The 25,502-nt window shown below is 41.6% G+C and overlaps 1 protein-coding gene across 2 annotated transcripts in view; it reads right to left on the bottom strand.

Moving 5' to 3' along the window:
* Positions 1–24,502, bottom strand: part of LOC114879061 (vesicular acetylcholine transporter) — a 48,615-nt gene extending 24,113 nt beyond the window's left edge. Inside the window, exons 1-3 of one of the 2 annotated variants that reach the window (XM_029193567.2) lie at positions 24,422–24,496; positions 23,652–23,846; positions 8,709–8,800 (exon numbers count right to left, since the gene is read on the bottom strand). Coding sequence is in view for 1 of the 2 variants with exons in the window: in XM_029193568.2 (XP_029049401.2) it covers positions 20,902–22,659 (1,758 nt within the window). In the remaining variant the exon portion in view is untranslated. Of the gene's footprint in view, positions 1–8,708; positions 8,801–17,044; positions 22,825–23,651; positions 23,847–24,421 lie in introns of those variants that run through there. The other variant, XM_029193568.2, reaches the window with a different exon arrangement.
* Between the last annotated feature and the right edge of the window lie 1,000 nt (positions 24,503–25,502).

The raw sequence follows: 25,502 nt of genomic DNA, 5'->3' as shown, positions 1-25,502 counted from the left end.
AGCCATTCGGTAATGGCCTACCCTCTATTTCCGCTGCGCCTGTTCGTTTATTTATTAGGTGCATCCATAAAGTTCATATACCATGTGGAAATTTCACATGCACATATGCTATTTTATTTCTCGAATCTTTGAATTTTTAGTAAAATTCTAATTATGCATTTTAAATTGCGCGCGATTTCCTTGCTTTCAGTTGCGTGAACCCCGTAGCGAAATATGGCCGCCATCTTCGCGTCCACTAAAAAAATTCAACTGCATCTTTTACAGTTATAACCACGAAAAGACTGTAAATGTTTTAATCACATGACCCATGATTTTAGCAAGATATGCGATGCATGGACACTGGGCTCAACGAGGAAACGACATGGCTGTGATTTATGTGACAACCGCCGGTGGCCAGTGACACGCTTTCTACGCGTTGACATGCGGTAATCACTGGAACACGTAACGAGCCATAGAGCACACTCGAAAGCCTTGTTTTCATTTCGTTCCACGCCAGGTTTAATTGGATAAATTTGTAGTTGGATTACTCGGCTGTTCGGTAGAGTTCCACGAAATGGTGCCCTATTGAAACTTTATCGACGAAAATTCAAAATGACTAACGTAAAAGGAAAAGGGACTCAGAGGAATAAAGCATCTTTAAATCGTGATGGAAAGCCCGTAGGCAGTTTAGATTTGGATCGTTTAGGCGTAAATCCAGGCGAGGCGGAAAAATAGGCGTATAACCTATTCGACGCACGAAACGAATCCAGAGAATACACGTAACGAGTTCGATTATCCTGCTTGCTGTGAGTCAGTTTTGTCCCGAAAGCAGCCCTTCGTTGTTGCAGGGTAGCCCGTTCCTCTCGTACGAGCTTCCATGTAACGGGTGTCTACATTCCCAGGAGGTTTCTCTACCCCCTTTTCAAGGCTCATTGCTATGCACCGCTCGTAACTCTGCTAACGACCTTTGCACGCCGGCAACCCCCCCAATCCACCCCCGAAACTTTCAGTCCGACTTTTCGATCCGAAACAGCTTATCGAGGCACGCGATTGCGTGGATTTGAAATGTTCGATCGCAAAGCCTGGATTTCTTAGGCCGAGTTCGAAACAAAGAAACTCTGACACGATTCGATGACGCAAGTATTGTAAAATGGCAACGCTTCAATTATTCCAGCATGGCGCCTTTATCGTCAGTGCCATTGTGTCTCGTTGAAATCTCCCGATCTCCCAGTGTCGATTTTCCTCTACGGTTCCGGTTGGCTGGCCTGTTTGCATAGAATAGAGGTCCAGAGGGAATTCCGAGGCAACGAGGGATCGCGAGGTGCCACTCGTGATGGAAGATACATATTATCCGAACAGGTTCACGGTAGGGCGGAGAGAAGGGAAGTGCAAGGAAATTGAGCGTACGTAAAATTTCCGCTCAGAGGAAATACAGAGAATCCTCGGAGGATATACTGCCAAACGTTTATTGCGAATATGGAACGGATGTGTATATTGCGTGCTTTTCGTGATGAACATCATTTGATACGAAAGAACTTAATAATTTTCACGTTGTTATATTTCAAAGGGCCAAAAGAAGAAAGGATCATGAAAATTTACAGATGATCAGCAATTTCCATCGATTGATCTGTACTGTCAGGTACAGACGAAGCTAAAGTCCAGAGGAGGAGTGGCTGCTTTTTCTTATCGATGCAAAACAGTGGGGAGAATCGTAGCAATTAAGAGATAACAAGGTTTCCCCCTCGTCACCCCTCCAATTAGTAACACCCAACACCCCCCCTTACCGCTGTCAGGCCAGGAACAACCCCCTTAGGCTTCCTTTATATCCCCTGTACCACCTCTCAACCGTGTCTCCCTTTCCTCCCTTTGCCTCTTCATAATTATTTTTTCCTCCCTTTTTTCCCTTTTAAATGCCACTGCTTGTAGCATTTTTTGATTCTACATTTTTCCTTATTTTTCAGTAGCTGCATAGTAAAATAGAACTACTAGAATTTTGGGTAAAATTCCCCATATTTCTCAAATACCAAAAATTCCCCAGATTTTTCAACTGCCATAAATTCCCTAGATTTTTTCAGTGCCAAAATTTCCCATGTTTGCCAAGTGCTAAAAATTCCTAAAGAAATGAGTTGTTTTGCAGAAATGGCCTCATACTCCTCACCTATACTCAATGTCAACGAAAATTTCGTAATCAAATTAGATCCTTGAATTTATTACTCGGTTCACTGTCAATTACCAAGACACAACGTGTCAGTTAATTGACGCGCGGCTGTCCTTTATCGAGTTTTCCAACGGATGGATGATACAGCTTGTTTTCGCAATTAACAAGTAGCCTGGTTGTAGCTTGGGTCATGTGTGATCACGTTTACGCAACAGCGCGAGAAGGTTAGGGAGAAACAGCGAGCGGAGAGGGAAGGGTAATTATTTCGAATTCAATGCGTTCGAATGAAAGGCACATCCGATTGATTATTATCGAATCGGACAAACGAGGCTGCTTGATCGACACCCATTCAGACGTTCCGGTTTCTGTCGATTTATCAGGACATTTTGCCACTCGGTCAATTCCAAAAATAATTGCCATTAGCAATTTTTTATTGTTATGAAAAATAATGACTCTATCTTTCTTCATAAACTTGAAGAATAAAAAGTTTTCTTTGGAATAAAATTCTTACAACCCCGTGTGGCTGTCCCTCGACCCATCATTCACCCTGTTCACGTGAAGTGATTACCTGTGGGAACTTTATGCATAAAAAATAAATGAAAAATGTAAAGAAGAACAATGATCCTTCCAGTGCCTTTAGTTTTTTTTTTTCTTAAAAGTTAATCGGCTTAGGTCTCTCGCATAATTGTGTCGTTCCCTAAGGGGCATTTCTAGCACGCTCTTTAATAAGGTTCCTCTCGGAGGAAGAAAACGAAGCGACAGTCCAACTCGAAGGGCAAAACAAGTTTTCTTCGGTGTTTTGGACGAGGAGACAGGGTCTTTGCTGGCTGCAATTTCTGCTACGGAATGACGATCAAAGTTGATTTGCAAGCTGTGGAGGGGGAACGTGAAAACTCCATTTCAAGATGAATAATATGCTTCATCGGCGCTGATGAAGGTACAAAAGTAATTTAAAACACCTTCCTTGATCTTAAAAATATCCACACAGATCAAAAATAACGTTTCTTCCAAAGTTTAGTCGATTCCTCTTTGAGGTTAGGTTATCCTAACCTATAATTCTCAACAATGTTCTAAGTTTCTACAAAGGACAAACAAGTTGTTAGGAAGGATGTATTATTTGAGCCGTGTTTCCAATGGGCGACGAGATCCCTGAAGCAAAGGGAGGGTCGGTGTTTTCAGTGGAACGCAAACACCGGGAAACCGAACAAATTGGCAAACAGTCGGCGATGTGCAACCGTGCGAAGCAATTATGGATTTTGCGTGAACGCCGCGTGGAAATTCCTTTATTCACGCGCTAAAAGAGCCGATAGATCTTTTTTCTTCAGCCATGACACAATGGCGTAACGATACTATTCATAGACGAATACTGAAACAATTAATATCTAATTTTCAAATCTGAAAATTTTTAAATAAATATAGTAATTATCTTCCTTTTTATAAAATATTGATGTTTGCAAATTGAAAATATATATTTGGAGACAGTGTGAGTAATATTACCTAATACAAAATATTTTTTATGCTGCTTTGATTTAGAAAAAAATATTTTTCTTTATTGTTTCATAGTGTATTTCTTTTTAAAATAAAACAAAGTTTATGTAACGTGGGGTTAAATAAGGTTCGATTGATTTTAGTTTAGCTACGCCATTGCGTGCCTCCTGAACCTGCTCTGAACCAGGAACCAGAAACGAGCGAACAACAGTAATTGGAGAACGAGTCGGTAGGGGATTGTGTTCGCGTTTCTAATGAGACGACCGAGAACTTGACCCCTACGAAAGCATGCTTCGCACCCCTTTCGAATTTATTTCCACGTTCAACATCGATGGAGTTCCTTCTACCTCTATTTTCGTATAAAATGTCAGAATCATTACAATAGCTTGGAAAATTTCATGACAAGCATACATACTTTATTTATAGTCTGTTGACAACAAAGATTTTTTATATTCAATAAAAATAAAATTTTTTTTTTCAATGAAACTATGAAGGCCTATTAACTTTACTAAGGATGATAGTTATTTTTAATTAAATGCCAAGGACGTTTCATAGTTACACAAATTCCTCCATTGGCTTAACTAGGATTTTTTCTAGGGTTCCCTAGATCTACTAGGGTTCACTAGATTTACTAGGGTTCTCTAGATCTACTAGGGTTCACTAGATCTACTAGGGTTCCCTAGAAGTGCCAACTATTTAATTTAATAATTCCATAACAAAAATATTATTATTGCAGCATAAATATTTATGTTTTTATAATTTCTAGTGAAGTAAGAGCGGCCAGCTCATATGTCTAGGGTCCCTATGACTTAATCATAGCAAAAAAAAGTAATTTGGCAAGCAATTAAGAGAGAACAGCTAGAACGACTGCAATGGCACGAGGGAAGATAGAGGAAGCTACTGAATAATAGAGAGAGCCTTCGCCTTCCCTTCAATTATCCCTGCGTACATTTTTATGGCGCAGAGGTTGCCTCGCTCCATTAGGAACCCGATATCGGCTCGGATACGAGGCACCCGTTTTTGATAGTTTATTTGGATCGTTTAAACTACACTCCTTCTTTTCCTCCCCTCTGATAGAATGCCTTTGAAAGATGAGACCAAAGAGGATCAACATTTTTCGGAAATATTTTATGGTATCTGTTAACACTTTAACAGGTTATGTCCTGAGGCCGTAGATCTACGCTTTAAGACGATTCATAGCTTCTAACCAACGTAGATCTACCTTCTATTGAAGAATAGAACTGACTAAAGGACATGTGACAGGGTTAAACCACGAGATTAAAGGTGAAAGACTCTTCATCATTCTAAGACTCGTATTTTAACGAAATTTTCTAGAAAAAAAGTAAATTTCACAAACACCATACGAAAGACAAAACAGTATGATATAATTATTTATAAAAGTAAAAATAAATTATTTAATCAATCCAAATAAATTTTTGGAAAATTAAAATTGGTTTCAAGGAATATTGGAAATATTGTTTCCTTTGAAAATGCAGTCTGTATATATGGCAGTGGCGTATGAAATGACAAAAATACATTTAGCAGCGATGCTGATTGGTAAATGGACATTGCTGTCTGTGAAAAGGAAGCAAGGCCCACGTGTACGCTTGTTATGTTTGCCTACGTCCTATGGGGCAACTTCACAAGTTTACACTTAATCACGAAATGGACTCGGATTGGAAATGGCAAACTCAACTTCACCCCCACCTTCCCTCGTTCAAAGTTTAGTTAGCGACACTCGATGGGCTTTGAAGTCCTCGCAAGCTTCACTGCCACCCCTTTCTATCTCTTGATCGTGCTTATTAGAGAAAATACTACTACCTATAGTGTAGACAAATAAAATACCATGTCTTGGGTGGCCTGCATTATAGGGTATAAAATTCCACAATTTGAAAATTTGGAATTTTTATAATTTTAAATCAAATTACCCCACCATTTAATTTGGCCATCACGTATCAGAGATAATTGAAGGGGTCTTTAGAACGAAAGAAAATCATCAAAGATAAGGAACAAATTATTGTTTAGTATGATAGAGTGGGTAGAATATGGCAGATGGCACGTGACTCACGCGTGAACCCCCCCCCCCCCCCCGTGATGTATCTACGGGCCGCCCCATAGCAGCACCGATTCGTAAATAAATTAGTCTCTATCGGATCTAGAGATAACGTGTTATTTATGGTCAGCTCGTGACGGTGCACCCTTTGGAAAGAAAAAGGTGGTCCGCCTGCAGGTAAAGCTGATCGTTTGCCTCGCTTAATGCAATAGAAAGGATCGAGGGGGTGCATTCAGGTAGAATAAGTGGACTTTGTGGTTCGGTGTTTAACACCGAGCCACTTTGTATCCACCTTCTGTCGCGTGCCACGATTTTTTATTTTCTATCGAGCTAAAGCTTCTCCTCTACTTGGCTATGGTGTCTGTTTGACTTATGGCAGCAACCGAGTGCTCTGGATTTCTCTATGTACACTTTTGTGGATGGGGCATTCTCTTTGTGTCTTATTTAAGATGGCAGGAAGTTTTAGGTTAGGATCTTTCTAGGGTCTTTTGGGCAATTTGGGAGATTTTAGTGTTTATGTACCAACCTATTAAATTTATTACCAAAAATACCTCCATCCTCTAACTAAATAAAAAAAGACATTTGACCATTGCAGTATCAGCAAAGGAAATTCCAATCCCTCCTAAGAAAATTATTGTTCGAAGGGGAGGAGCAGCCGGAAGCGAAGGAGAATGAGGAAATATATTCGTGAAAGTGTCACTTCCGATATTGCTTCTTATATTAGATTCTCGCTCGTATTTCATTGACGTTCTTTTGATTTTACGTACCCTCCTCGAGCATAAAGCTTGGACGAGTGGATTGCCCTTTTTTTCCTTCAGGATATACGAAAGAGAGAGGAGAAAATGTGGCCGAGTAACAGAGGTAGAAATAGGGTGGGATACGTGACCGTAGGGGCCTCTGGTATCGATCAGCAAACCAGGTGTACCACGCCCAGCTATCAATTAACAACGATTCAAACGGACACATCGAAAATTTTCCAGTGCCATATTTTGTTCTGCAGTTGCATTGTTTCATACGAAATGATCGATCATTCAAATATCAGGTGGTCCTCCGAAAATCAGTCGGGGTTTCATTTGCAGTAGACACTCGCTAATTTCCTGCCCTATAATTCCCTGCCGTATAATTCCTCTCACTCATACTATTGACGCTCGATAATTCCCCGCTTCGTAGAAAGACCTACTTCTAGTGCTCCGGAACCAGGGAATTATCGAGCAGGTACAGTATGCTCTATTAAAAAATTATAATTAAGCGTCGTTAATTGTGTTAGAAATCGGTGATATCATTACTTTTAATTGTGAGGATACGATCAGCGAAAATTTGAAAGATTCAACGCGTTCACATAATTCCCACGGTATTGAAATTTTTTCTCCATGAATATTTATCTTCATACAGAATTAATTTTCTCTAATTAACCGTCACACAGAGAGATATACATATAATTGAATTTTTCTCACAAATCAGTGCAATTTTATTTAATGAAACTTTCCTTCTGCCTTTCTATAGTCACCGTCGTTTATTTACCGTTCAAAGCAATGAAAACATTTAAACAAAATTAACGTTACATTTACGAATATTAAAATTATTACTTCAGGGATGAAAAATCAACAGATTTGAAATTTCCCCAGAAATATATAAGCGAGGTAGATTTACGTGTCTTATCCTCTGGAAAAGTGAATATGATAGAGGGAAAAGTTTTACAACAGTTAGGAAAGTGGATTACTGTCTCTCCAAGACACTTGTGATACCCTCCTATAGTCGATACATCAAGGTTTTTCATTTTATTCTTCTTTCCAAAATGAAATTACTTTTCCCTTAAATTAACCAAATTCGACGGCTGGGCACGCGATATCGCGTGGTCGGACATTTAGTGGCAGTGAAGGTGTTAAATGAAATATTTAAAGAATAATTATTCATCTTATTGAAGTATAGGAATTGCGAAAATTGCAAGACTATCGTGGACCTTGATCTCCCTACGATAAATATTATCCACCCTCTGTGTCGCGGTGGTAACGAGATCGTATCTGACGCCGTTGCGTGTCATTTGCATATTTCACCCGGAGGCGTCGGGTAGATCCTTGCTTTTGGCAATTCGAAATGCAGGAGGGTGACGAGTATGGTTCGATTTACATTTCAGTATCGAGAATACGTTCCTACCCTCAGGTGGTGAATATGCTTCTCAAAGACAACAATAAAAAGGAGTTACAATTTTTATGCATTGGGTTGTTGCATATCGAATAGATATAGATTTTTTGAATGTATTACTTCTGAGAGAATTTTATCACATAAAAGTATCACCAAATAGCATTTATAGTATATTAATTTGAAGCTTAAAAGTCGATGGGTTAAGTCCCAATTGTTCGTGGGGGCCTCACGCGGTGAAGCTGAGAAATTCCGGTTGGTCCTTGTCTCTCCCGCATGCTGGGAGAAGGACAGCGCGATAGAAGTAACCGAGAGAGAGAAGGATGGGTCTACCCTACTCTCCGGAGCTTTCCACTTTCTCCGCTTGAGGCCCCTAACATCAATCGTAACCTGGACCAAACTTCAATTATTTTAATTTCTTAATTGTAGCTGGTTTTTAGCTATATTGAATAGTAGAATTTCATAAATTCATAAGGCATAATGTCATGAAGGAAATTTTAGTTAACCAAGATCATACAAAAAGCATTTAGTTTCAGAGTTTATATTCCTAAAATACAAAGTTAGTATATTCAGATAAAAAGCACACATTTCTTCATCATTCCTCCCCTAACCAGTTTAAATAACGAGATTCAAGTTCCATCTTCACTCGAAATTATACGGAGTGCAATAAATTCAAGTACTGCTAGAATTTCTCAATTAAAAGTTGGCAAGTTTAAAAGTTCAAAGTTCAGTTACAAAACTCGGCCGTACAAATTTCAAAGTTCATTGGGTATACATATAAAAGGTGATTTCATTACTTCCTTTCTTGGTCAGAGGAATTGTAGAAAGACAAATATCGAGTGCTGTCCCTTTTTCATTCGACGGAAGATAAACAATGCGACAGTGACTTACCCGGGCAGGACATGGCGAACTGTCCCTGGAGAGACTGCCAAGAGTCACCAATAAACGACGGGAAGCCCCCAACACTGAGTCTCGCCATCCCTCTGCAATAATAAATACAGAACTGTTATTTACTGCCAAGTACAATATTTCTTACTAACATCTGCTTGATAATTCCCTCCTTTCAGAACCATAGAATTTGTGCTTCTTTCACAAAAGGAGGGCTAGTTTATATTTTGGCAAGAGGGGCACCTTGCTCCCCTAGGGCACTTTGATGCCCAGGTTCATTTTGACTCAAAAATTCAAGTTCCAATTTATTTTTAAGTTTTCCAAATAGTTAAGGCGTTTGATATAACTTCTCTGTTATGACTGCGGTGCTTCGTAAGCGCACCTAAACGTATACCAACGTAATATGAATAAGAAAGGGGAATAACATTGGTAGAGGTAAAGTTGTGACAGAACGAAGCCACAGGGGAGTTTCATATTGCTGGATTAAGCGTTCAACTTCCACCTTCGACTCAGCCTCGTCCTCCACCTCCTTGTTCGATATCTTAGGCCCTAAGTTATGGCCCCGAGTTTCATTAAACGCCCGGATGACGGATCGCTTTGTCTCATTTAGATTAAGGCTGGCTATGAAAACGGATTTAATCACGGATACACCGTCCCCAATTCCGGGTACTACTGTTAATCTTAACAGTTCGACCATTTAAGGTACATTTTCATGGGACGATAAATCGTGACTTCTCGTGGCATCAGATTTTATGTCGCGACTTAAAAACTTCTTTTTTCTTTCAGTTATTCGAAGGTTCGGTATTACAGGTGAAAATTCATACTTTGTAATAATAATAAAGTTAGGAAGGCAGGGACAGGCCGGAAAAAGGAGTGATGCGCTTAGAGGTTGGCCACCAACCGACCTCCGGATTAATAAATCTCAATTACGCGAGTTAATACTGGGGGCAATTCTCTCCCCTAGCGTTTGCAAGGAACCGGATACGAGGGTGAAGGCATTTCTATCGTCCATTGTCGCTGGAACAATGACGATGACGATCCAGCGGAACCGTCTTCGCTTGTAAAGTTCAGCCGCACAGTGTCGCGAGGAAATTTATCGCCGTTTGTTCATCGCTTCTAACAGTATTTTATACAATGAAACTAGTCACTGATTTCATGGTTGTTTTACAACACTTTCTTCCATTGAAAAGTGTCTTTTCCTTTGTATCGTTCGCCTAACCTCAAACTTGGCGTCTAAGGCTGAAGCGTGCAACCTAACCTTACTTTTGCAACGTATTAATTTTCCTCGGAAAATGTAAAAAAGGAGATAATTCCTACGGACGAGACGTCAAAGGAAAATCCAGAGCTCATTAAAACTTTGTCATAGTTCGTTAATCAGCGTTTGCGAAACGTTAAAACGGCCGGTGATTTAACGTGCAAATATCGTTGAATGTAAATGTGGCTGCTGTTTGCACGTCGAATTAAACTGAAATAAATCATAAATATTAAACGAGGCTTTCTGTCACGGGATTACCGAGGGGTTGCAGCCTTCCCTACGGATGCCACCCCATTTCTCTTTCTCTCCGCCTGCCATTTTCGCCACCGGAAATTACGCAACTCCTTCCTTCCTTCCTCAAAGACCAATCGGACGATTTCAATGACAATGAAACCCGACAAAGGAGTATCGTGCCCACTTTGCGTACGACCGCTGACCACCGAGCTGACCTTAAGATCAAGTGGACCGTGCAGATGTTAAAGCACCCTTGACCTAACCTCAAAATCTCTTCGAACAAGCCAGAAGAGAATGCTGTCGCAAGAATTTTCCATCGTACGAAACGAGATTGCTTTTTTTTGGAAAAGTTCCTTCTGTCAGGAGCTACATGATGGTGCAAAGGCGAATAAAGAGCAGGGGGGTTACGCCCTCTTACATTTTCTGGCTGCTGGTGGCACCCCAAAGCATCGGCTGCCCCTGCCAGGCAATAGTGGACCAGCAGGGTGGTCGTAGCTACGACGAGTCGTCAGTTAATCAAGCCATTTCGTTCTGGTGGGAGCCGAACGAGGATACGTTTTCAACGACCACCGATTTTCTTCTTACCATTTCCTCTACGACGCCAATATTGATCTCTAACCTGAGAATTTTTCCTTCCAAATTTGCAGTGGTCGCTTTTATAAATGGATGATAAAGGTTACCCATTTTAAAATAAAAAAAGGACTTCCTGATGAAGGTAGATCTACTCAACTGGGCTGGAGCGTGTTAATCTTCAGCACTTGTAAAGTTACGACTCTACAGAGTGTCCCATGAAAGATATCTTCCTAGTGGAATACAAAACTGATCATTTCGCAGAGGATCTATCTTCAGACCTAACCTATCATCAATTTAACCGTGTCGTCGGCATCTAAATCGGCCCTAAACAGTGGCGTGCACGATCGTTGCTCTTACCAGCAGCTAAAGTAAAGTCTACCATGGCAGTAGTGAGAACATACGAGGGGAAGCGTTAATACCGCTTTATATCTGGCATGATACCCATAACGCAACATGGTGCCCCGTGTCTCTCGCGTCTGCAGAAGAAACTTAATGCCCTGGTCGTCGTTGAAAATGGTTGCCGAAGGGGCGCACGTGTGCGACGAAACTTCTTACTTTATTCATAAGGTAGGGACAATTGCGTGGGCGGGATAAGAGCCGGGAAGAATAAAGTCCTGACGGATGTTGAAAGATCAGAGTGGAAGTGTATAGCGAAAATTTTCAAAGCGTTCTCCTCGCTGTTGTTGGCTACGCCAACTTTTCGACAACTTTTCCCTTCGAATAACGAAGATGGCTTAGAGGTTATGTTCGGGGGAACAAGTTTGGACGCTTCAACAACTACGATGTATCATTTAAAATACGACGAGATATAATAGAAAAGAAAATTAACAGTCTATGAACTGCGTTCACTCATGGCCCCCTGGCAGTTTAAGTAAATGAAGAAAATGGACAAGCGAAGGTTCGGGAAGCGTCAAACGACCGCGCTTCCGGTTCGTGCGGGCAAAGTGTTTCCTCGACTTGCGAAGGGAGGCAACCCATTCTGTCCCATCGATGGGTGCGGAGGGTAAAGGGCAACAATACCGTGAGCAACCACTCAACACTGGCCTTTGTCTGGAAATCTCACTTGAGTTTTCTATTCTTTTCTTCCCTTCGTTACGCCCTTCTATTTCTTTCCCTTCGCCCGAGGGTGCAACAGCCAACTCTTTGTAATTATAATACTCGTGAATTAATAAAAGGATTTTTACGCTTTTGTTCGTAATAACACACCCACGCTTTATAAAATTGTTTAACTCAACTCGAATATTAAAAATTAATTAAAAAAATAATTGGTGCCTTGGGCTGCGGGTAGATCTACGCAACTGGGCCTGAACTTATTGAATCATAGTTATTTCCTTTTATTACAAAAAATGTCCCAAAATTACCATTCACTGTTTAGTTAAAGACGAAGGGTTAATTGTTTGTCCAAAGGCAGAGGCGAAGCGTGGTTGTCCCTGTCGTTTCCGGTTCCACTTTCAAAGGAAGAGTTTACAAACCGAGGAGAAGTCGTCTGCGGTCCATCGGCTCGTTCTTCTCGGCCGATGTACCAATTTCTTTCATCCTCTGTCTTCCACCCTCAGGACACGATCTCGTTTTATCTCCACGACCCCTTACACGATCCGCGTTTGTTACGGAGCCCCAACCCCGACCACCATGCTCGCCGCTATCAACCACTACCCCATCTTTTTTCTCCCCCTTTCTTCTTCTTCGCCTCCCTTGCGGCTTGTTCGAAGGGTGGCTAGCCTCGAGCGGACCAGAGCCTGATAGAGCACGCGAGTTCAAGGGGATAGTCGCGCACTGCATCTGCTCTAAGTGGATTCCGTCTTTAGGGCTAACGATCTCGTGCTACGCCGATGGAACACCGCTGTTCCGGCAAGTTTCGATGGAAACGTCAGACACACGACTAGCCAGGAAGTATTAAAGGATACCTGTCGTACGTACGCCGGAGGAAATTGCGGAAGGGGGTTGGGGAATAACTGGAAAGTTGTTTATGGGGTACACTGACGAACTGGAAATTGAAGTTTGCGGTGCCTGATGTTCTAGCGCAATGATGGAGTCAATTTCTCAATTTGAAATTTCGAAATTTCCCAATTTCCTAACTTTCGAGTTTTCAAATTTCCCAATTTTCAGATTTGAAGGCCTTCAGATTTGAAGGTCGCACCTACCGTGCAAGTCAACGCCCGTGGGCACCTCAGCAGGCACTTGATTTGCCCACTATTGCCCTAGGGAATTAAGTTTGCAATGGTATATCTGCAACATCCTACCCGAATAATAAAAATTGTCCGTACATGTATCTTGACAGAGCAAACTCTTCTTCGTGTCTTTCTATTTTATTCTCCCGCCAGAGTTTGTCCCCGGTGAAGGCGATACAGCGTCACCCCAAAGCTGGCCATAAGAGTTATACACAAGGTATTAGTGCGGAAACAGATGTAGGTGTGAAACAACGCGGCCTAGGACTCACCCTTCCTGTGGACTGACAATTTGTCACATTCGCGACCACCCCCTTTTCCTTCTCGAGTACGCAACACATCGATAAGCCTACGCTTGATAAATCGTGCGATACATGACCGTCATTATCGGATCCTAGCCCCCTACTTTCGTGCCATCCTTATCGCTGGAATAGGATAATAGACACGCGTCCGATGCGATCGTTCTCTAATAAAGAGCCGCATTCAAATATGAAGTGGAGCGATATCGGTATGAGTTATAGTTTTGAGCAGAGTCCAAAATTTGACTAATAACAATTAAATTAACCCCACTTGAATTTGCAAAATTAAGCAATAAATAAATCAAAGAATTAAAAAAAGATGTTAGTAATAATAATAATTACTGTGTTTGATAAATCGATGAAGTGTTCAAAGAAACAAGCCAATTAAATTAATTCAATTAGTCATTAGCCTGATTAAAACCAGGAGTCTTTCGGTTCATCGAGGGCTTTATGAATTGGGAATGAACGTGGAAGGTCCTTTTCGTGAATTTAAGGTGCGGTTCGTTTGTATTACAGCTTGTGTAATGAAAAGTGCTATATTGAATGATGAAACGGATGACTGAGCTTCGCGGAACAGAGGTTAAAAGCTATTTACGTTAAAAGCAAATGTGAATGGAGGACTTTCAGCATTCAAACCTAACCTCAAAGAACGTGAATGGTAAAATTTAATGATATTTATTGCAATAAACAAATTAAACCAAATTGAATAGCACAGCATTTCATTTTTTGAAAGATCTATTTTGAGGTTATGTTTGCCCCATTACTTATTTAAAATTCAATCAAGATGGCATGTCAATATTTAACAGATAGCATCCAATTTTCTAAATTTAATAAAATTGTATACAGCATTTAATTTTCCAAAAATACCATTTTGAGGTTATGTTCGAATTCCAGACGCCTCGGTGCTTTTTTGAAATTACAATATTCGTCAATGAATATGGCATATCAGGGAAACGCGTCTGAAAGACAAACGAGGCAGCAAATCGGATTCACGGGATGCCGGACATTCGAAAGGAACCGTAGGGGTGATGGTCCTACATCGAGGTGAATTAGGTTGTAGCGCGTGGTCGTTGCCCTTATACGATTCAAGGCACCCTTCGAGATTGGCCAGGCACGATTAATTGACAGTAGGCCTTTCGAGACCTTCTTGACAAGATTCGAAGCGACAGCCAGGCATTCCAGGAGGGTGCGAAGAAAGCCATAAGGATGTAAGGCTGTCGGTGTTTCGTGATTGAGTTACGCGTTTTAACTTGTTGATCTCCTGATTCCTGTCTCCTTTGATCGTCCGTTAGCTTTAATTAGCAAGTTTCTCAGCCGCAACGTGTAACAGGGACGTACCAACGAAGAATCCCAAAATTGTCATCAATACGACAAAATATTATCGAATGGAGTGGTGCTTACTTAAAAATTGTTAATAAACAATTTGTTCGTTATATAGATTCAAAGAAAATTTTATAGTCTTGCTATAAATATAGTCCTATGTATAGTCTTTTTAAAAGACGAACTGGACACGGTATTTTTGAATAGGTTAGGGTGAATTGACCTCTTCAAGTGTTCAATTATTTCTCCACCTCTATCAATTTTTTCTGTCCGCCAACAATTCAAAAGCGTTTGTTCGATATTTTATCGTGGACACATCGATTCTCGAGAAGGATGTCGGAGGGAAATAGGGGTTAGGTTCTGATAATGGTGGTCGCCTATCGTGCGATTTGTCACACGTACGTCTTTCGATGTGCCCTCTACACTAGAAAAGGAAAGAGGGTTGGTAAAGATGAAAGAAGCGCTGCAAATATGACAAATCGTCGACATGTTGTACAGTAGCGAGCATAGTAGACTTTTTTAGGGAAAATGGCCACCACTAGTAATCTTTAAATTACCAACTTCCAAATTACTAACCTTTAATGACATAAAAAGTGACCATCGAAGTTTTTAATTAAGAACGAATAACCTTGATGTGCTTCTATGTTTAATGACTGTCAGGTGTAACCAATACACATAAGAATATGACGGGAACGAAAGGGAGATGTTGATGGTGGCAAAAGAAACATTGATTGAACATAGGGGATTGCAGGTTGGCATTGTCGAGGACCGATGAGGCGAATAATCGGATCTAGGGATTACCAGCGCGTTTCGTGTTACCCGCAATACCGTTACTCTGGCCTTGTCATCGTTTTCAGCAATCATTAATGCGATTATCTAGACTGTTTTGATAACCCTTGACACTTTAGTGCGATATCATCTATAAAATTAATGGTGACTGCAATAAGTCATTTTTATTAATTGTACGAGACATGCGGGACTGGATCAAGCAAATTATATTTGATAATATATTCACCTTTTTTGTTATCAGATCATGGACGTAAAATTCTAAATAACCATATAAGAAACTTGCTAATCATTTATTATAAGAAGTATTCGAAAATGCATTTCAAATTGCGCGCGCTTTCCTTGCTTTCAGTCGAGTGAACCCCTTAACCAAGAAACCAATCAGAGAGTTGAAATTTTACTTATGGAAAATGGCGGCTTCCCACGTATTTACACTTTATATCTTGCTTTTGGTATAAAAACAAAACGGATAAATATAATAAGCTACTGAAAATGAAAAATGTCATTGATAAATTATATTTTTATCCTGCGTTTCGTATTTTTAGCTGATGGTGTATCTAACCAATTCATTGAAATCGTCGGGGAGTTCGTTGAAATCTCCGCGAACGTTGGCGCGATGCCTTCACTGTTTCTGAAGAGAATCAATACGGACGTTACGCACAACCAAACCCGCTCGATAAACTGAAAAATTCTTGTGCTAATATTTATTAACACCAAATTTCAAGACAAAAGATAAGGTGACAAAATGGTTACTTAAAGTAAGGTTAGGTTACGATCTGAAATTCTTGTATGGTATAGAATGATGAAACGTTTCAGAAGAAACTATGCTTAACTAAGGTCGTAGATCTACGGTTCGTCGCACAGGGCGTAGATCTACGATATTCGATCACAACGCGTTAAATTTTCCTCAACGAAAACGTTATACAACAACAGGATTAAGCGTCAGGTGAATGTTTAAGAGTCAGCCAGAAATTTCGTTTGTTCCACGAAATTCAACTTAAATCTCGGTCGCAAAGTACCGGGTAAAAATAGGGACAGATCAATATTCGTGTCTTAAACGTGTACGCGAATAATGTAGGACAGCATGCAACCATAACTCAAACAATAGCCTGCTTCTGGGTGAACGGGTCCGTTCAGACCCTCACGCGCCTTTACCTCCATACAATATCGACGCGTTGAATACTGTGGGGGGTCAGTGATGACCGGCGTCACAAATAATTAATAGAAAATTATTATTTTGAATGGCAAACAGAGAGGTTAGAATTTGAGGAAATAGATTGACAGGTGAGAATGATCGATATCATGGACATTATTCAAATTTAATTACCAGTTAGATCGATATCTGGAATAGTAAACGAGCAGTGGTAATGTACTGGGGAGTTTCCAGGACATCGCAGGGTAGCCCGCCACCCCTTCGATGCTTCTCCAACCCCAACAATGTCTCTACCCTCTCAGACTCACCCTAATATAAATATTATTACACTTTGATGGGGTTAGGTTGACACTGGACCCCGCAGACATCCCATAGATGCGTTCCCTTCCCCTCCACTACCCACGTTTGCATTATACTTGCTTTTTCATTAGGTCCTACCTGAAAGGTAGGAAAACCCCCTATATCCCGAATGACCCAGCATCATAGGATAACTTTAGGCTCAATGAGTTCTGGTATGTTAAATGTTAAATAGAATACAACTCGTGATATCCTTCGGTAACAATGACATCTTTAATAACCGGTTCAACAACATTACAGTATTGTAGGTTTTAAGTACATACGCAGTTCGGTACTTGATTTCATTAAATATACATACATACATGCGTGTTCTGCTGTGTATGCCATCGTCAAGTATAGAGTACACAAGTATTTGTCAGTGATTTCGTGTATATGCACGCCATAAGTGCTAGTGTGTTACTTTTTTTTATTTTTCTTCATAATTTCAATGCAGTCACGAAGATAGCAATTTCAAGGATTCTTTGTATCAGATCCGACGCAAGGATAATAATACTGCACTCTTTGTGGTTACACTTTGAGCAAAAACAGCGGTTCAGCGTTAAATTGAAAATAAAATTGCAAGAGAGTGGATAGTTTTGAGTCTGGGTAAAAGCAGAAGAGCCAGGGTTCCTGATATAGTTTTCCAAAGCGTTTCGTTTTTGATACAAATACTCCCTCCTGATGTGTAAATTTTCAATTTAATAAATTCCTGATGATCATACGTAAAGAAAGTGTACTGAAAACACGATATTCAGAGAAAAATATGGCAAAGTATTATTAGGTGTATGCAGAAGTCCTAATGTTTCTAACGCGTAACCAAAATTCCCGCCTTTTTGCGCATAAAGAGGTCAGGATCCATATAGAAATTAAGGATAAATACTTTGATTTATACTTTATTACGTAAAAATAAGAAGAAAGTAATTAATTTGTTCTAAGTTTCTAACAAAAAAAAGAATAACGTAAAGTTAGGTTTATAGGTTAGGGAACTAACCTAAACTTTAGCATACTCCTAACGAAACCTCCATTGTTATTCCACGAAAGATTTTCTCAAATTTCGTCGCGAATATTAGTTTTATTCATCTTTCTCTCGGCCTCCTTTTTTCTACGTGCGTGTTTATATCTAAATCGCACCACACACAAACGGTATAATACATATAGATATGATGTATGTATACGCAGGTCCCTCGTATGGAAAACGAAGAGATCACTGTTCATTTTCTTCTTTTTTTGTAACTCGCGCAAATATAACGTATTTACAAGAGACAAAAGAAGCTACGAGTGTACGCGATAATACGTATACGTGGGTATATATATATATATTTATATATGTATATGTATATTTGTGATATAATTTGCGATATAGGTACATACAACGCCTTGCACAATAGTTATCTTCCATTTTCAACGATACAAAATAGGTGGTTACATTGTGACCAAAGAAATCAAAAAGTCCTTTACCATTTTGCAAAATGTTGCTTCGTTTTTTAAATATAAGCTATTAAATATTGGATGTTTAATTGTTGGACGCCATCTTATTGGATCAGCTGATCTCATGTTAAACAATTTCTTATGGAAAGAAAAATAAAACATTTAAAAAAATTAATTATCTCGTGATCAGCTGTCCAAATAAAACAACTATTCGTGCGAGATAACTATCGGCAAAAGGCACGTTGAAATTCGATCAACCATTAACGAGCTAAGATCGTTATTAATAGAGGCCAGCTCATAGATCATACGCGTATATAACCATCTTATTCGCTGCAAAGAAACGAAAAAACTGCGTTCGCCTACTTTGTATATAAATATGCCTAAAGTACAATGCCGAGCAGAGTAGGTTTCCCTAGGGAAGATGGCGACATAAGGGAAGAAAGTTCCACCATTTGCTTTAACACTCAAGAGTTACTATCTCTTATTAGAACGCTAGAAACTCGACAAGCAATAAAATTTTCTAAAGTACACGTTTGCTTGCGAATGCAACCTCTTTCTACATCGCCATTTTCCCTAGGGAAACCTCCATGCTCGGTACTGTACGTACCTAACGACTGTATTACAGGGAAGGGGTACAAACTTGAAGAGTTCAGGCACTGTAAACTCAAAGCACTCGCGATGATTTCGAAGGACAAGAGTAGAGTCCAGAATTTGTTTATCCTCGATGTTTCATTGTAAATTGCTTGGTTGTTAAAATACGCCTTTAAGACTATAGATTATTCACGAAATAACTAACTGAAAGTTCCTTTACCATTTTGTGATCTGTAGCTTCGTTTTAAAGATATAAGCGATTAAATTATGATGCGCGCGCAGGTACCTGCGCTCACGTGATCAGCTGTTCGTCCAACCAGCGAGATCTAAGCATGCCACATCAATGGCGGAATTTCTAATCTTTGATCGCTTATATCTCCGGAACGAAGACACGGATGAAAAAATGGTAAAGGACTTTTCGATTTCTTTTGAGGCGTACAATCTTTCCTATATATTTTAGAACTTTCTTCTTAACCTTTGTCTCCGGCACAATACAATGTCAACATCGTGGACATTTTCAGGCCTCCTGAGCTCCTCTCAATTGACCCGAAATTTTTCAATCGCGCACACCTTTCCAGCAACTTTTTTTAACGAGTTTATATTCCGACGAAACACGACGAAGACGTGGATCAATTTTTGTTTAAAGGAAATGAAAACTTGACAATTGAGTACGCTACCTTTCGTTGAACAGTGTTTCCTTGCAGAACAGCTTCAGAATAATTCGTGAAGCTTTCAGTTGCGAGTCGCTGGCACATGATAATAGTTTCGTATGCGTATAGATATGTACATACATATAGAAATATACATGTCCTATGTATTTATTTAAATATTGCACGATTTTCTTCGCGAACCAAAGAAACGAGACTTTTTCTGGCTACATAGAAAACTAGGTTCATAAAAATACAGATATGTAGGGCTCAGCGTACTTATCTAGTTATAAGGGTACGATTTAGTATTGCCTCATCGTGGATGGACGAGTTACTAAACAGGTGGTTAGGGAATTCGCGACTAAACGGTGAATTATAAATATCAAACTGTATAAAATTCGAATTCAAACGGTATAACGTAATTGATACAACTTAACCTCTCATATACAGGTTGTTCCATAATGAAGTGTCATTAATTTAACCAAAGGTGATTAGAACTTTGGTTAACTAATTGCATTTCATTGAACATTTACTATGGATGACTAATGAAAAAATTAATGCTCAATCTATCAACAACGGTAGATGAAATTAATTAACAATGATATGTTTACTCGTTAATAGTCACGGCTGAAAGAAAAGGTTCGTTGCCGTACACATTTTTTCTATACAATTATTATCTATACGAAAGCCTCAACAGCTATATAACTCGACGCCTTAATTAATGATATGGTACTTCGGTTCAGCAATGGAATGCAAACGAAACGGATAAAAACGAAAGATTTTGCCGATGATTTTGGCAATCCGCGAGCAAAGGTCTTTGCTGAGGAGAAGCCTCCGTCGCGAATTAGGTTATTTTTACTTCTACTTTCATCCACCAGATGGCGAAAGAAACTTTCACGTTCTCTCCCTTCTTGGATCACTGTATCTCTCTTCGACGATCTTTCTTCCGTCGTGAACGACGATTATCGTTAGAAGTTTCTCGTCGCTGACGCGTTCCTCGCCGTTTGCACGAAAAATGACATGACAAATTTGCTTCAAGTAATTAATACACTAAAATACAGACACTCTAAGCACAAACTGAGAAGATTATAAATCCAAAAGATTGCAAATAAGGTTACTTCACAATTGAGAAACACAAATTTTCAAAGAAAAACGAACTGAGAGCACTAATTTCATCAGATTCCTGGACGCTGGCCTTCTGAAAGAAGGCAGCACGAACATAACCTTGAAAAACACGGTCACTTCACGGGAAACGAAAGGCAAACGTTGATCACCAGAGGTACGGCGTGCAACAGAAATAATCCTGATAAGTGGAAGCCTAGCTCGAAGACTGTTTCGTGATATTCGTGTGTCCTGTTTGAATCCTGAACCAACACGAATACCCGGTGTGCACAGTTTCAGATGGCGCGTTAGTACATTCCTTGTCTAAAGGGATTACTATCACCGGCTGGTTGCTGCTGATCGGCGGTAGGTCTTCTGAACGGATTCACGTCCATCTGACCTGCCGTCTGCGGCTCCTGTCCGTAGCTTGCCCTCTGCTGACCGTAGCCCGTCGACTGTTGACTGTAGTTGGTTTGCTGATCGTACATGGGCGGCTGCTCGTACCCGGCGGGGGCTTGACTGTATCCGGAGGCATTAATATTCTGCCCGTATCCACTCTGATCGTAACCCTGCCCGCTTTGATAATTCTGATCATAACCTTGATCGAGGCTCGTCTCCATACGGGTTTGATTCAGGTGGTTGCCCACCTCCCCCGAGAGCGGCCTCTGCTCCTGCAGCACGTACGTCTGGTACTCCTTGTCGGGCGGATCTTGCATTAGGACGTCCGCTTCGTCTTGGAACGGTTTGAAATCGTAAATGTGTCTCAGGTACATGAGCACAGGCGCGTAAAGTAGATTGGAGAAGGCTATGCCAACGTTCAGAGCGGTGAAGCCGATGGCCTCCACCACGCCGCCGGCTATTATCGGGCCTACTGCGTATGCCACGCTGTACGAGATGTCAGCTATGGCGTAGATGCTACCGTAGACGGAGACGTATCTCACGTCCACGAGGTAGCCCAATGTTGGCAGCAGAGCGGTGTCGATGAGCGCTATGCCGAAGCAGATACCGCACAAGGGGATCATGAGGACCTTGTAGCCGGTACAGAAGGGTATTATGAAGCAACAAAAGCCTTCCAACGCGAGACCGGAGGCAGCTATCAGCCACTGGTGCTGGGGGTACTGTTTGGCCATCTTGACGGTGATTATGACGCCGAACACATGCGGGAAGAACGCAGGTAGCCAAATCATCCCCATCTTCCAATTGTCGTGAGTGATGTTGTCCTCCATCCATATCGAGATCGTGGGTTCCAGAAAGGCCAGCGCGACGTTCGACATCATCAAAGCACCGGCGCACACGGCGATGTAAGGATCCATGAGCAGACGCCAGATGGGTATAGTAGGCGGCCGTGCCTGTTGACTCTCCTTCATTTGTTCCTTCAGCGGCTTCATCACCAACAGTAGCATAAATCCATCGGCCAAGCTGATGAAAGCGAGTATCAGGAAGGGCACCTCCTTGCCCGCGAACTGATATAGCGCTCCGCCAAATGGCGGTGCCACGAGGCAGCCGAAACTGATGAAGGCCAGCGCGATACCGAGGGCTTTCGAGCGTTCTCCCTCTTCCGTGTAACGATCGGCGATCATGGCCAGACCGCTGGTGTCCGCGAATGCGGAACCGACTCCTTGAAGACTCCGGGCGAAGAACAACACGCCGTAACTTCTGCCACAGGCGAAGACAGCGGTCGACAGGAACATTATGCATAGCCCTATCATCATGGGTATGTCGTAACCGATTCTGTCGATCAGTGCGCCCGAAAATGGATTGACCATCAGCTGAACGATCGCTTTCGATGCGAACAGCACTCCCGTGGCTGAATCTTGACCATGATGACCAGGCGCGATCGTGGCGTTCAGGTCGTCCTTCTCGTCATCGTCGAACGCACCGATGTACCTCAGGTAGTCGGGTATGATCGGCACGATCACCATGTACAACATGTTATCTAGCAGCAGCGCTATCGAGACAATGACTAGGACTAGCTTGCGTTGAGCTTTCGGCTCCTGCACTTTTGTCCAGACGAGCTCCTTGAGCTCGTTCAGGTCGATCTTGAATATCGGCGGTATGCTCGTCATGGTGGTCGCTTTAGATGATCACTCGGGTTTACGATAGAACAGGATCCTCTTCCAGGATCTAATGCGATAAACTAAACGCGATCACTTCGTGCGACCTTGGGTGCGACCGTGACGAAGAGATCGTCGCGATTTGGGCGGCGCGCATCAGGCCAGGCCGGGTATAACCTACAACAGATCACCGAGTTGGCACGGTTAGCTCCCGAAACCCTGACACGATTTTTATATTTTTCAATTCCCTTTCATCGCTAAGCTGCTACCTCAGATATTTATTGTTTTTAAACAACGGCCCAATGAAGAATTTGAAAGGGGAGCCCTGACCCGGCCTGATCGGCGCTTATCCGTTCATCCCACCCCGACGCGACGCGACGCGACGCAACGTTCCATCGCGTCCGCATCTTCTGGACGAGTTCATCCTTGTCCGATGAGAACTTTTCACTTCCGTAAACGGCAATACAAACACAGCATGTAGTCGATTCCTCGGTTGTTTCTAGCGGGTATAGAAGTGAACATGACACCGGGTGGAGGCTCCCCCTCGATAAGGCGGCACGATCTGTACCCTAGCTACCTATGTCTGGCTGGTTGCGTATCGTGTTACGAGAGATAAAAACACCGAGTCTCGTCGGCGAAACGAGGGTGAAGGTCGTGTTATGGATGGTGTACGGCTTTACTACTATAAACTGGTCTCCTGCTAATTATTTAACGAATCCAACTTCGAGTGAACCGGTTCTCGAGCAACGTCTTGTCCTCAATCCTAACAAATATCGTGCTGTCCCGTCTGTCGGATCAATTATTTCCATGAAACGATCGTTGGTAAACTGTGACGTCCGTACACGCGTACGCGTCGGCACCCTCGTTTATTAATTACGATGACTGGTCGGCGTGCAGGGAACCGTAACTTTGTCAACGATCGTAACGAACCTCTATAGGAGGCGCGGCTAGGTTCCAGGACGAGGGGAACGCCACGGAGCGAAGCAGGGAATTCGTTAACTTACCAGAGTTATTGGCGAATTTCTGCCTGAGGGAATTGGCGAGGCGTTGGGGACCCGCCAAATTCGGAAGTCCGGCAAACAGATTACTCAGTGTCGACGACACGTCCGTTCTCTCCTGGTTCTTTGAGTCGTTCAACGACTCCTTAACCTCTTGCGTCCCTGGGCCCTCCACCTTTTCGGCCGAATTCGTAACCGAGCCTGTAACACCAGAAACACCGTAGGTATGCGATCAGAAAGTTGCCCAACTATAACAAAGCTTCATCTTCAGGAATCGACATGATTCCTACGAACCGGCATCATTATCTTATATGCGCGAGTTACCACTGTGCAATCTATATTTAGGTTTTCTACATCTATCTATAACACGTTTCAGACTGTATATTATACATATGCGTGACTTCCCAAGGTAATTTCCCATTTTTTACCGGGCTGTATTCCTAACCTATCATTTACTTTATACAAAGCGATCCTCCGTTATTCTACGAAAATAGTTCTACCTTTCCATCATCGCACTCGTACACTCTTTGGGATTACGCAACCACCTCGGCCGTGTGAATAATATAAAAAAAGAGCAAATTTTTCTTTCAAAAATCAATAGACATCTCTCCTAGCTCAGTGATCTCAACAGTTCTGACCAGGAATCGATCATTTTTCTTACATAAAATCGTGGTCCAACGTACAAGGAAGTGTTTCAAAAGGGATTCTAAGATATTTCGAAGATGTTGAAAAAGTGAAAAAAAAGGGAATTCAAAGAGGTCGTTGAAGTTACTTACTGAGACCGAAGGGCTCCCGATGGCAGGGGTGTCTCGGCGTGTCTCTCCGTTGGGGTGGCTTTGGAACGTCTGCCCTCGAAGTCCTCCCCGCCACCGTGTTGTACAGCACCCTCTTCCCGTCCCCATGATCCCCGCAGCCGAGGAGGAAATTGTGACAGGGCGCAGCCGCGGTTTCCAGGATCCAGGGATTGGCCACGGCACCGTTCGCTGTGCGTCAGCCCCCAAACCCTCTACCGTAGCATACAAACTATCCGCATATCTCCCCGCTAACCGCGGCTCGCACCTTCGGCCGGTTCCGGAGGGTTCAGGGGTGGCACGGCCCCGGGGTAGGAGGAAGAACACCAGGTATAACGACAACGGTCGATGCTGCGCGGTATTTCTGGCGGCAGGTCGATATGAGCTTCACCTGTACGACTCTGGCCTGCTGGTTACGTCGAGGAAAAGGGGTTCTCGAACGTGGTGTACATCGTCAAAGCCTCGTCGGATAGTACTCTTCGACGCTTCTACTCGAAGGGGGATTCTCCTCTAATAGGTCTAAATACCAATGATCTTCAGAATTTCATTTTTTTTAGGGAAATATTCGTAATAAAAATTGTTCTTATTGTTTATTAGATTGGTGCTGCAATTATGGCGTAGCCATTGTTAGGGTGGATCATTTTATAGGTTAGGTTAGGGTTTCTGATGAATCTACCAGTTTTCTTTGATCTACCTTTTGCAAATATCACTTGCTTAAAAAATTAATAAATTATTCCACAATTTATTAAATAAATATAACCTATTTCTTATATAAAAAATGAACATAACCTCAAGCTTTTTTTCTTAAAAACAGTTTTATATATATCTACAATTATTATTTTCGTTTGTACTACCAAGAATGATTGATAAATAACTTGGATATTTCTGGTTGGCTAGAGTGCCCAGCAAACACTGTATCGATGAAATTCGGTCAAGTGATTTTATATCTCGACTCAGGAATATATAGAAAGATTTCGATGAATCGATTTACTTCTGGAAACTTCTAAAGATGGATACTGGTGGAGATTCCTATTGCCACACAGCACTCTGTTCTCGTTCGTTGAAG

The sequence above is a fragment of the Osmia bicornis genome, chromosome 16, assembly GCF_907164935.1.
Source record: "Osmia bicornis bicornis chromosome 16, iOsmBic2.1, whole genome shotgun sequence".
In the NCBI taxonomy this organism is placed as follows: domain Eukaryota; kingdom Metazoa; phylum Arthropoda; class Insecta; order Hymenoptera; family Megachilidae; genus Osmia; species Osmia bicornis.
Note: the sequence above shows the minus strand (reverse complement) of the source record. Positions and strands in the feature narration are given on the sequence as shown.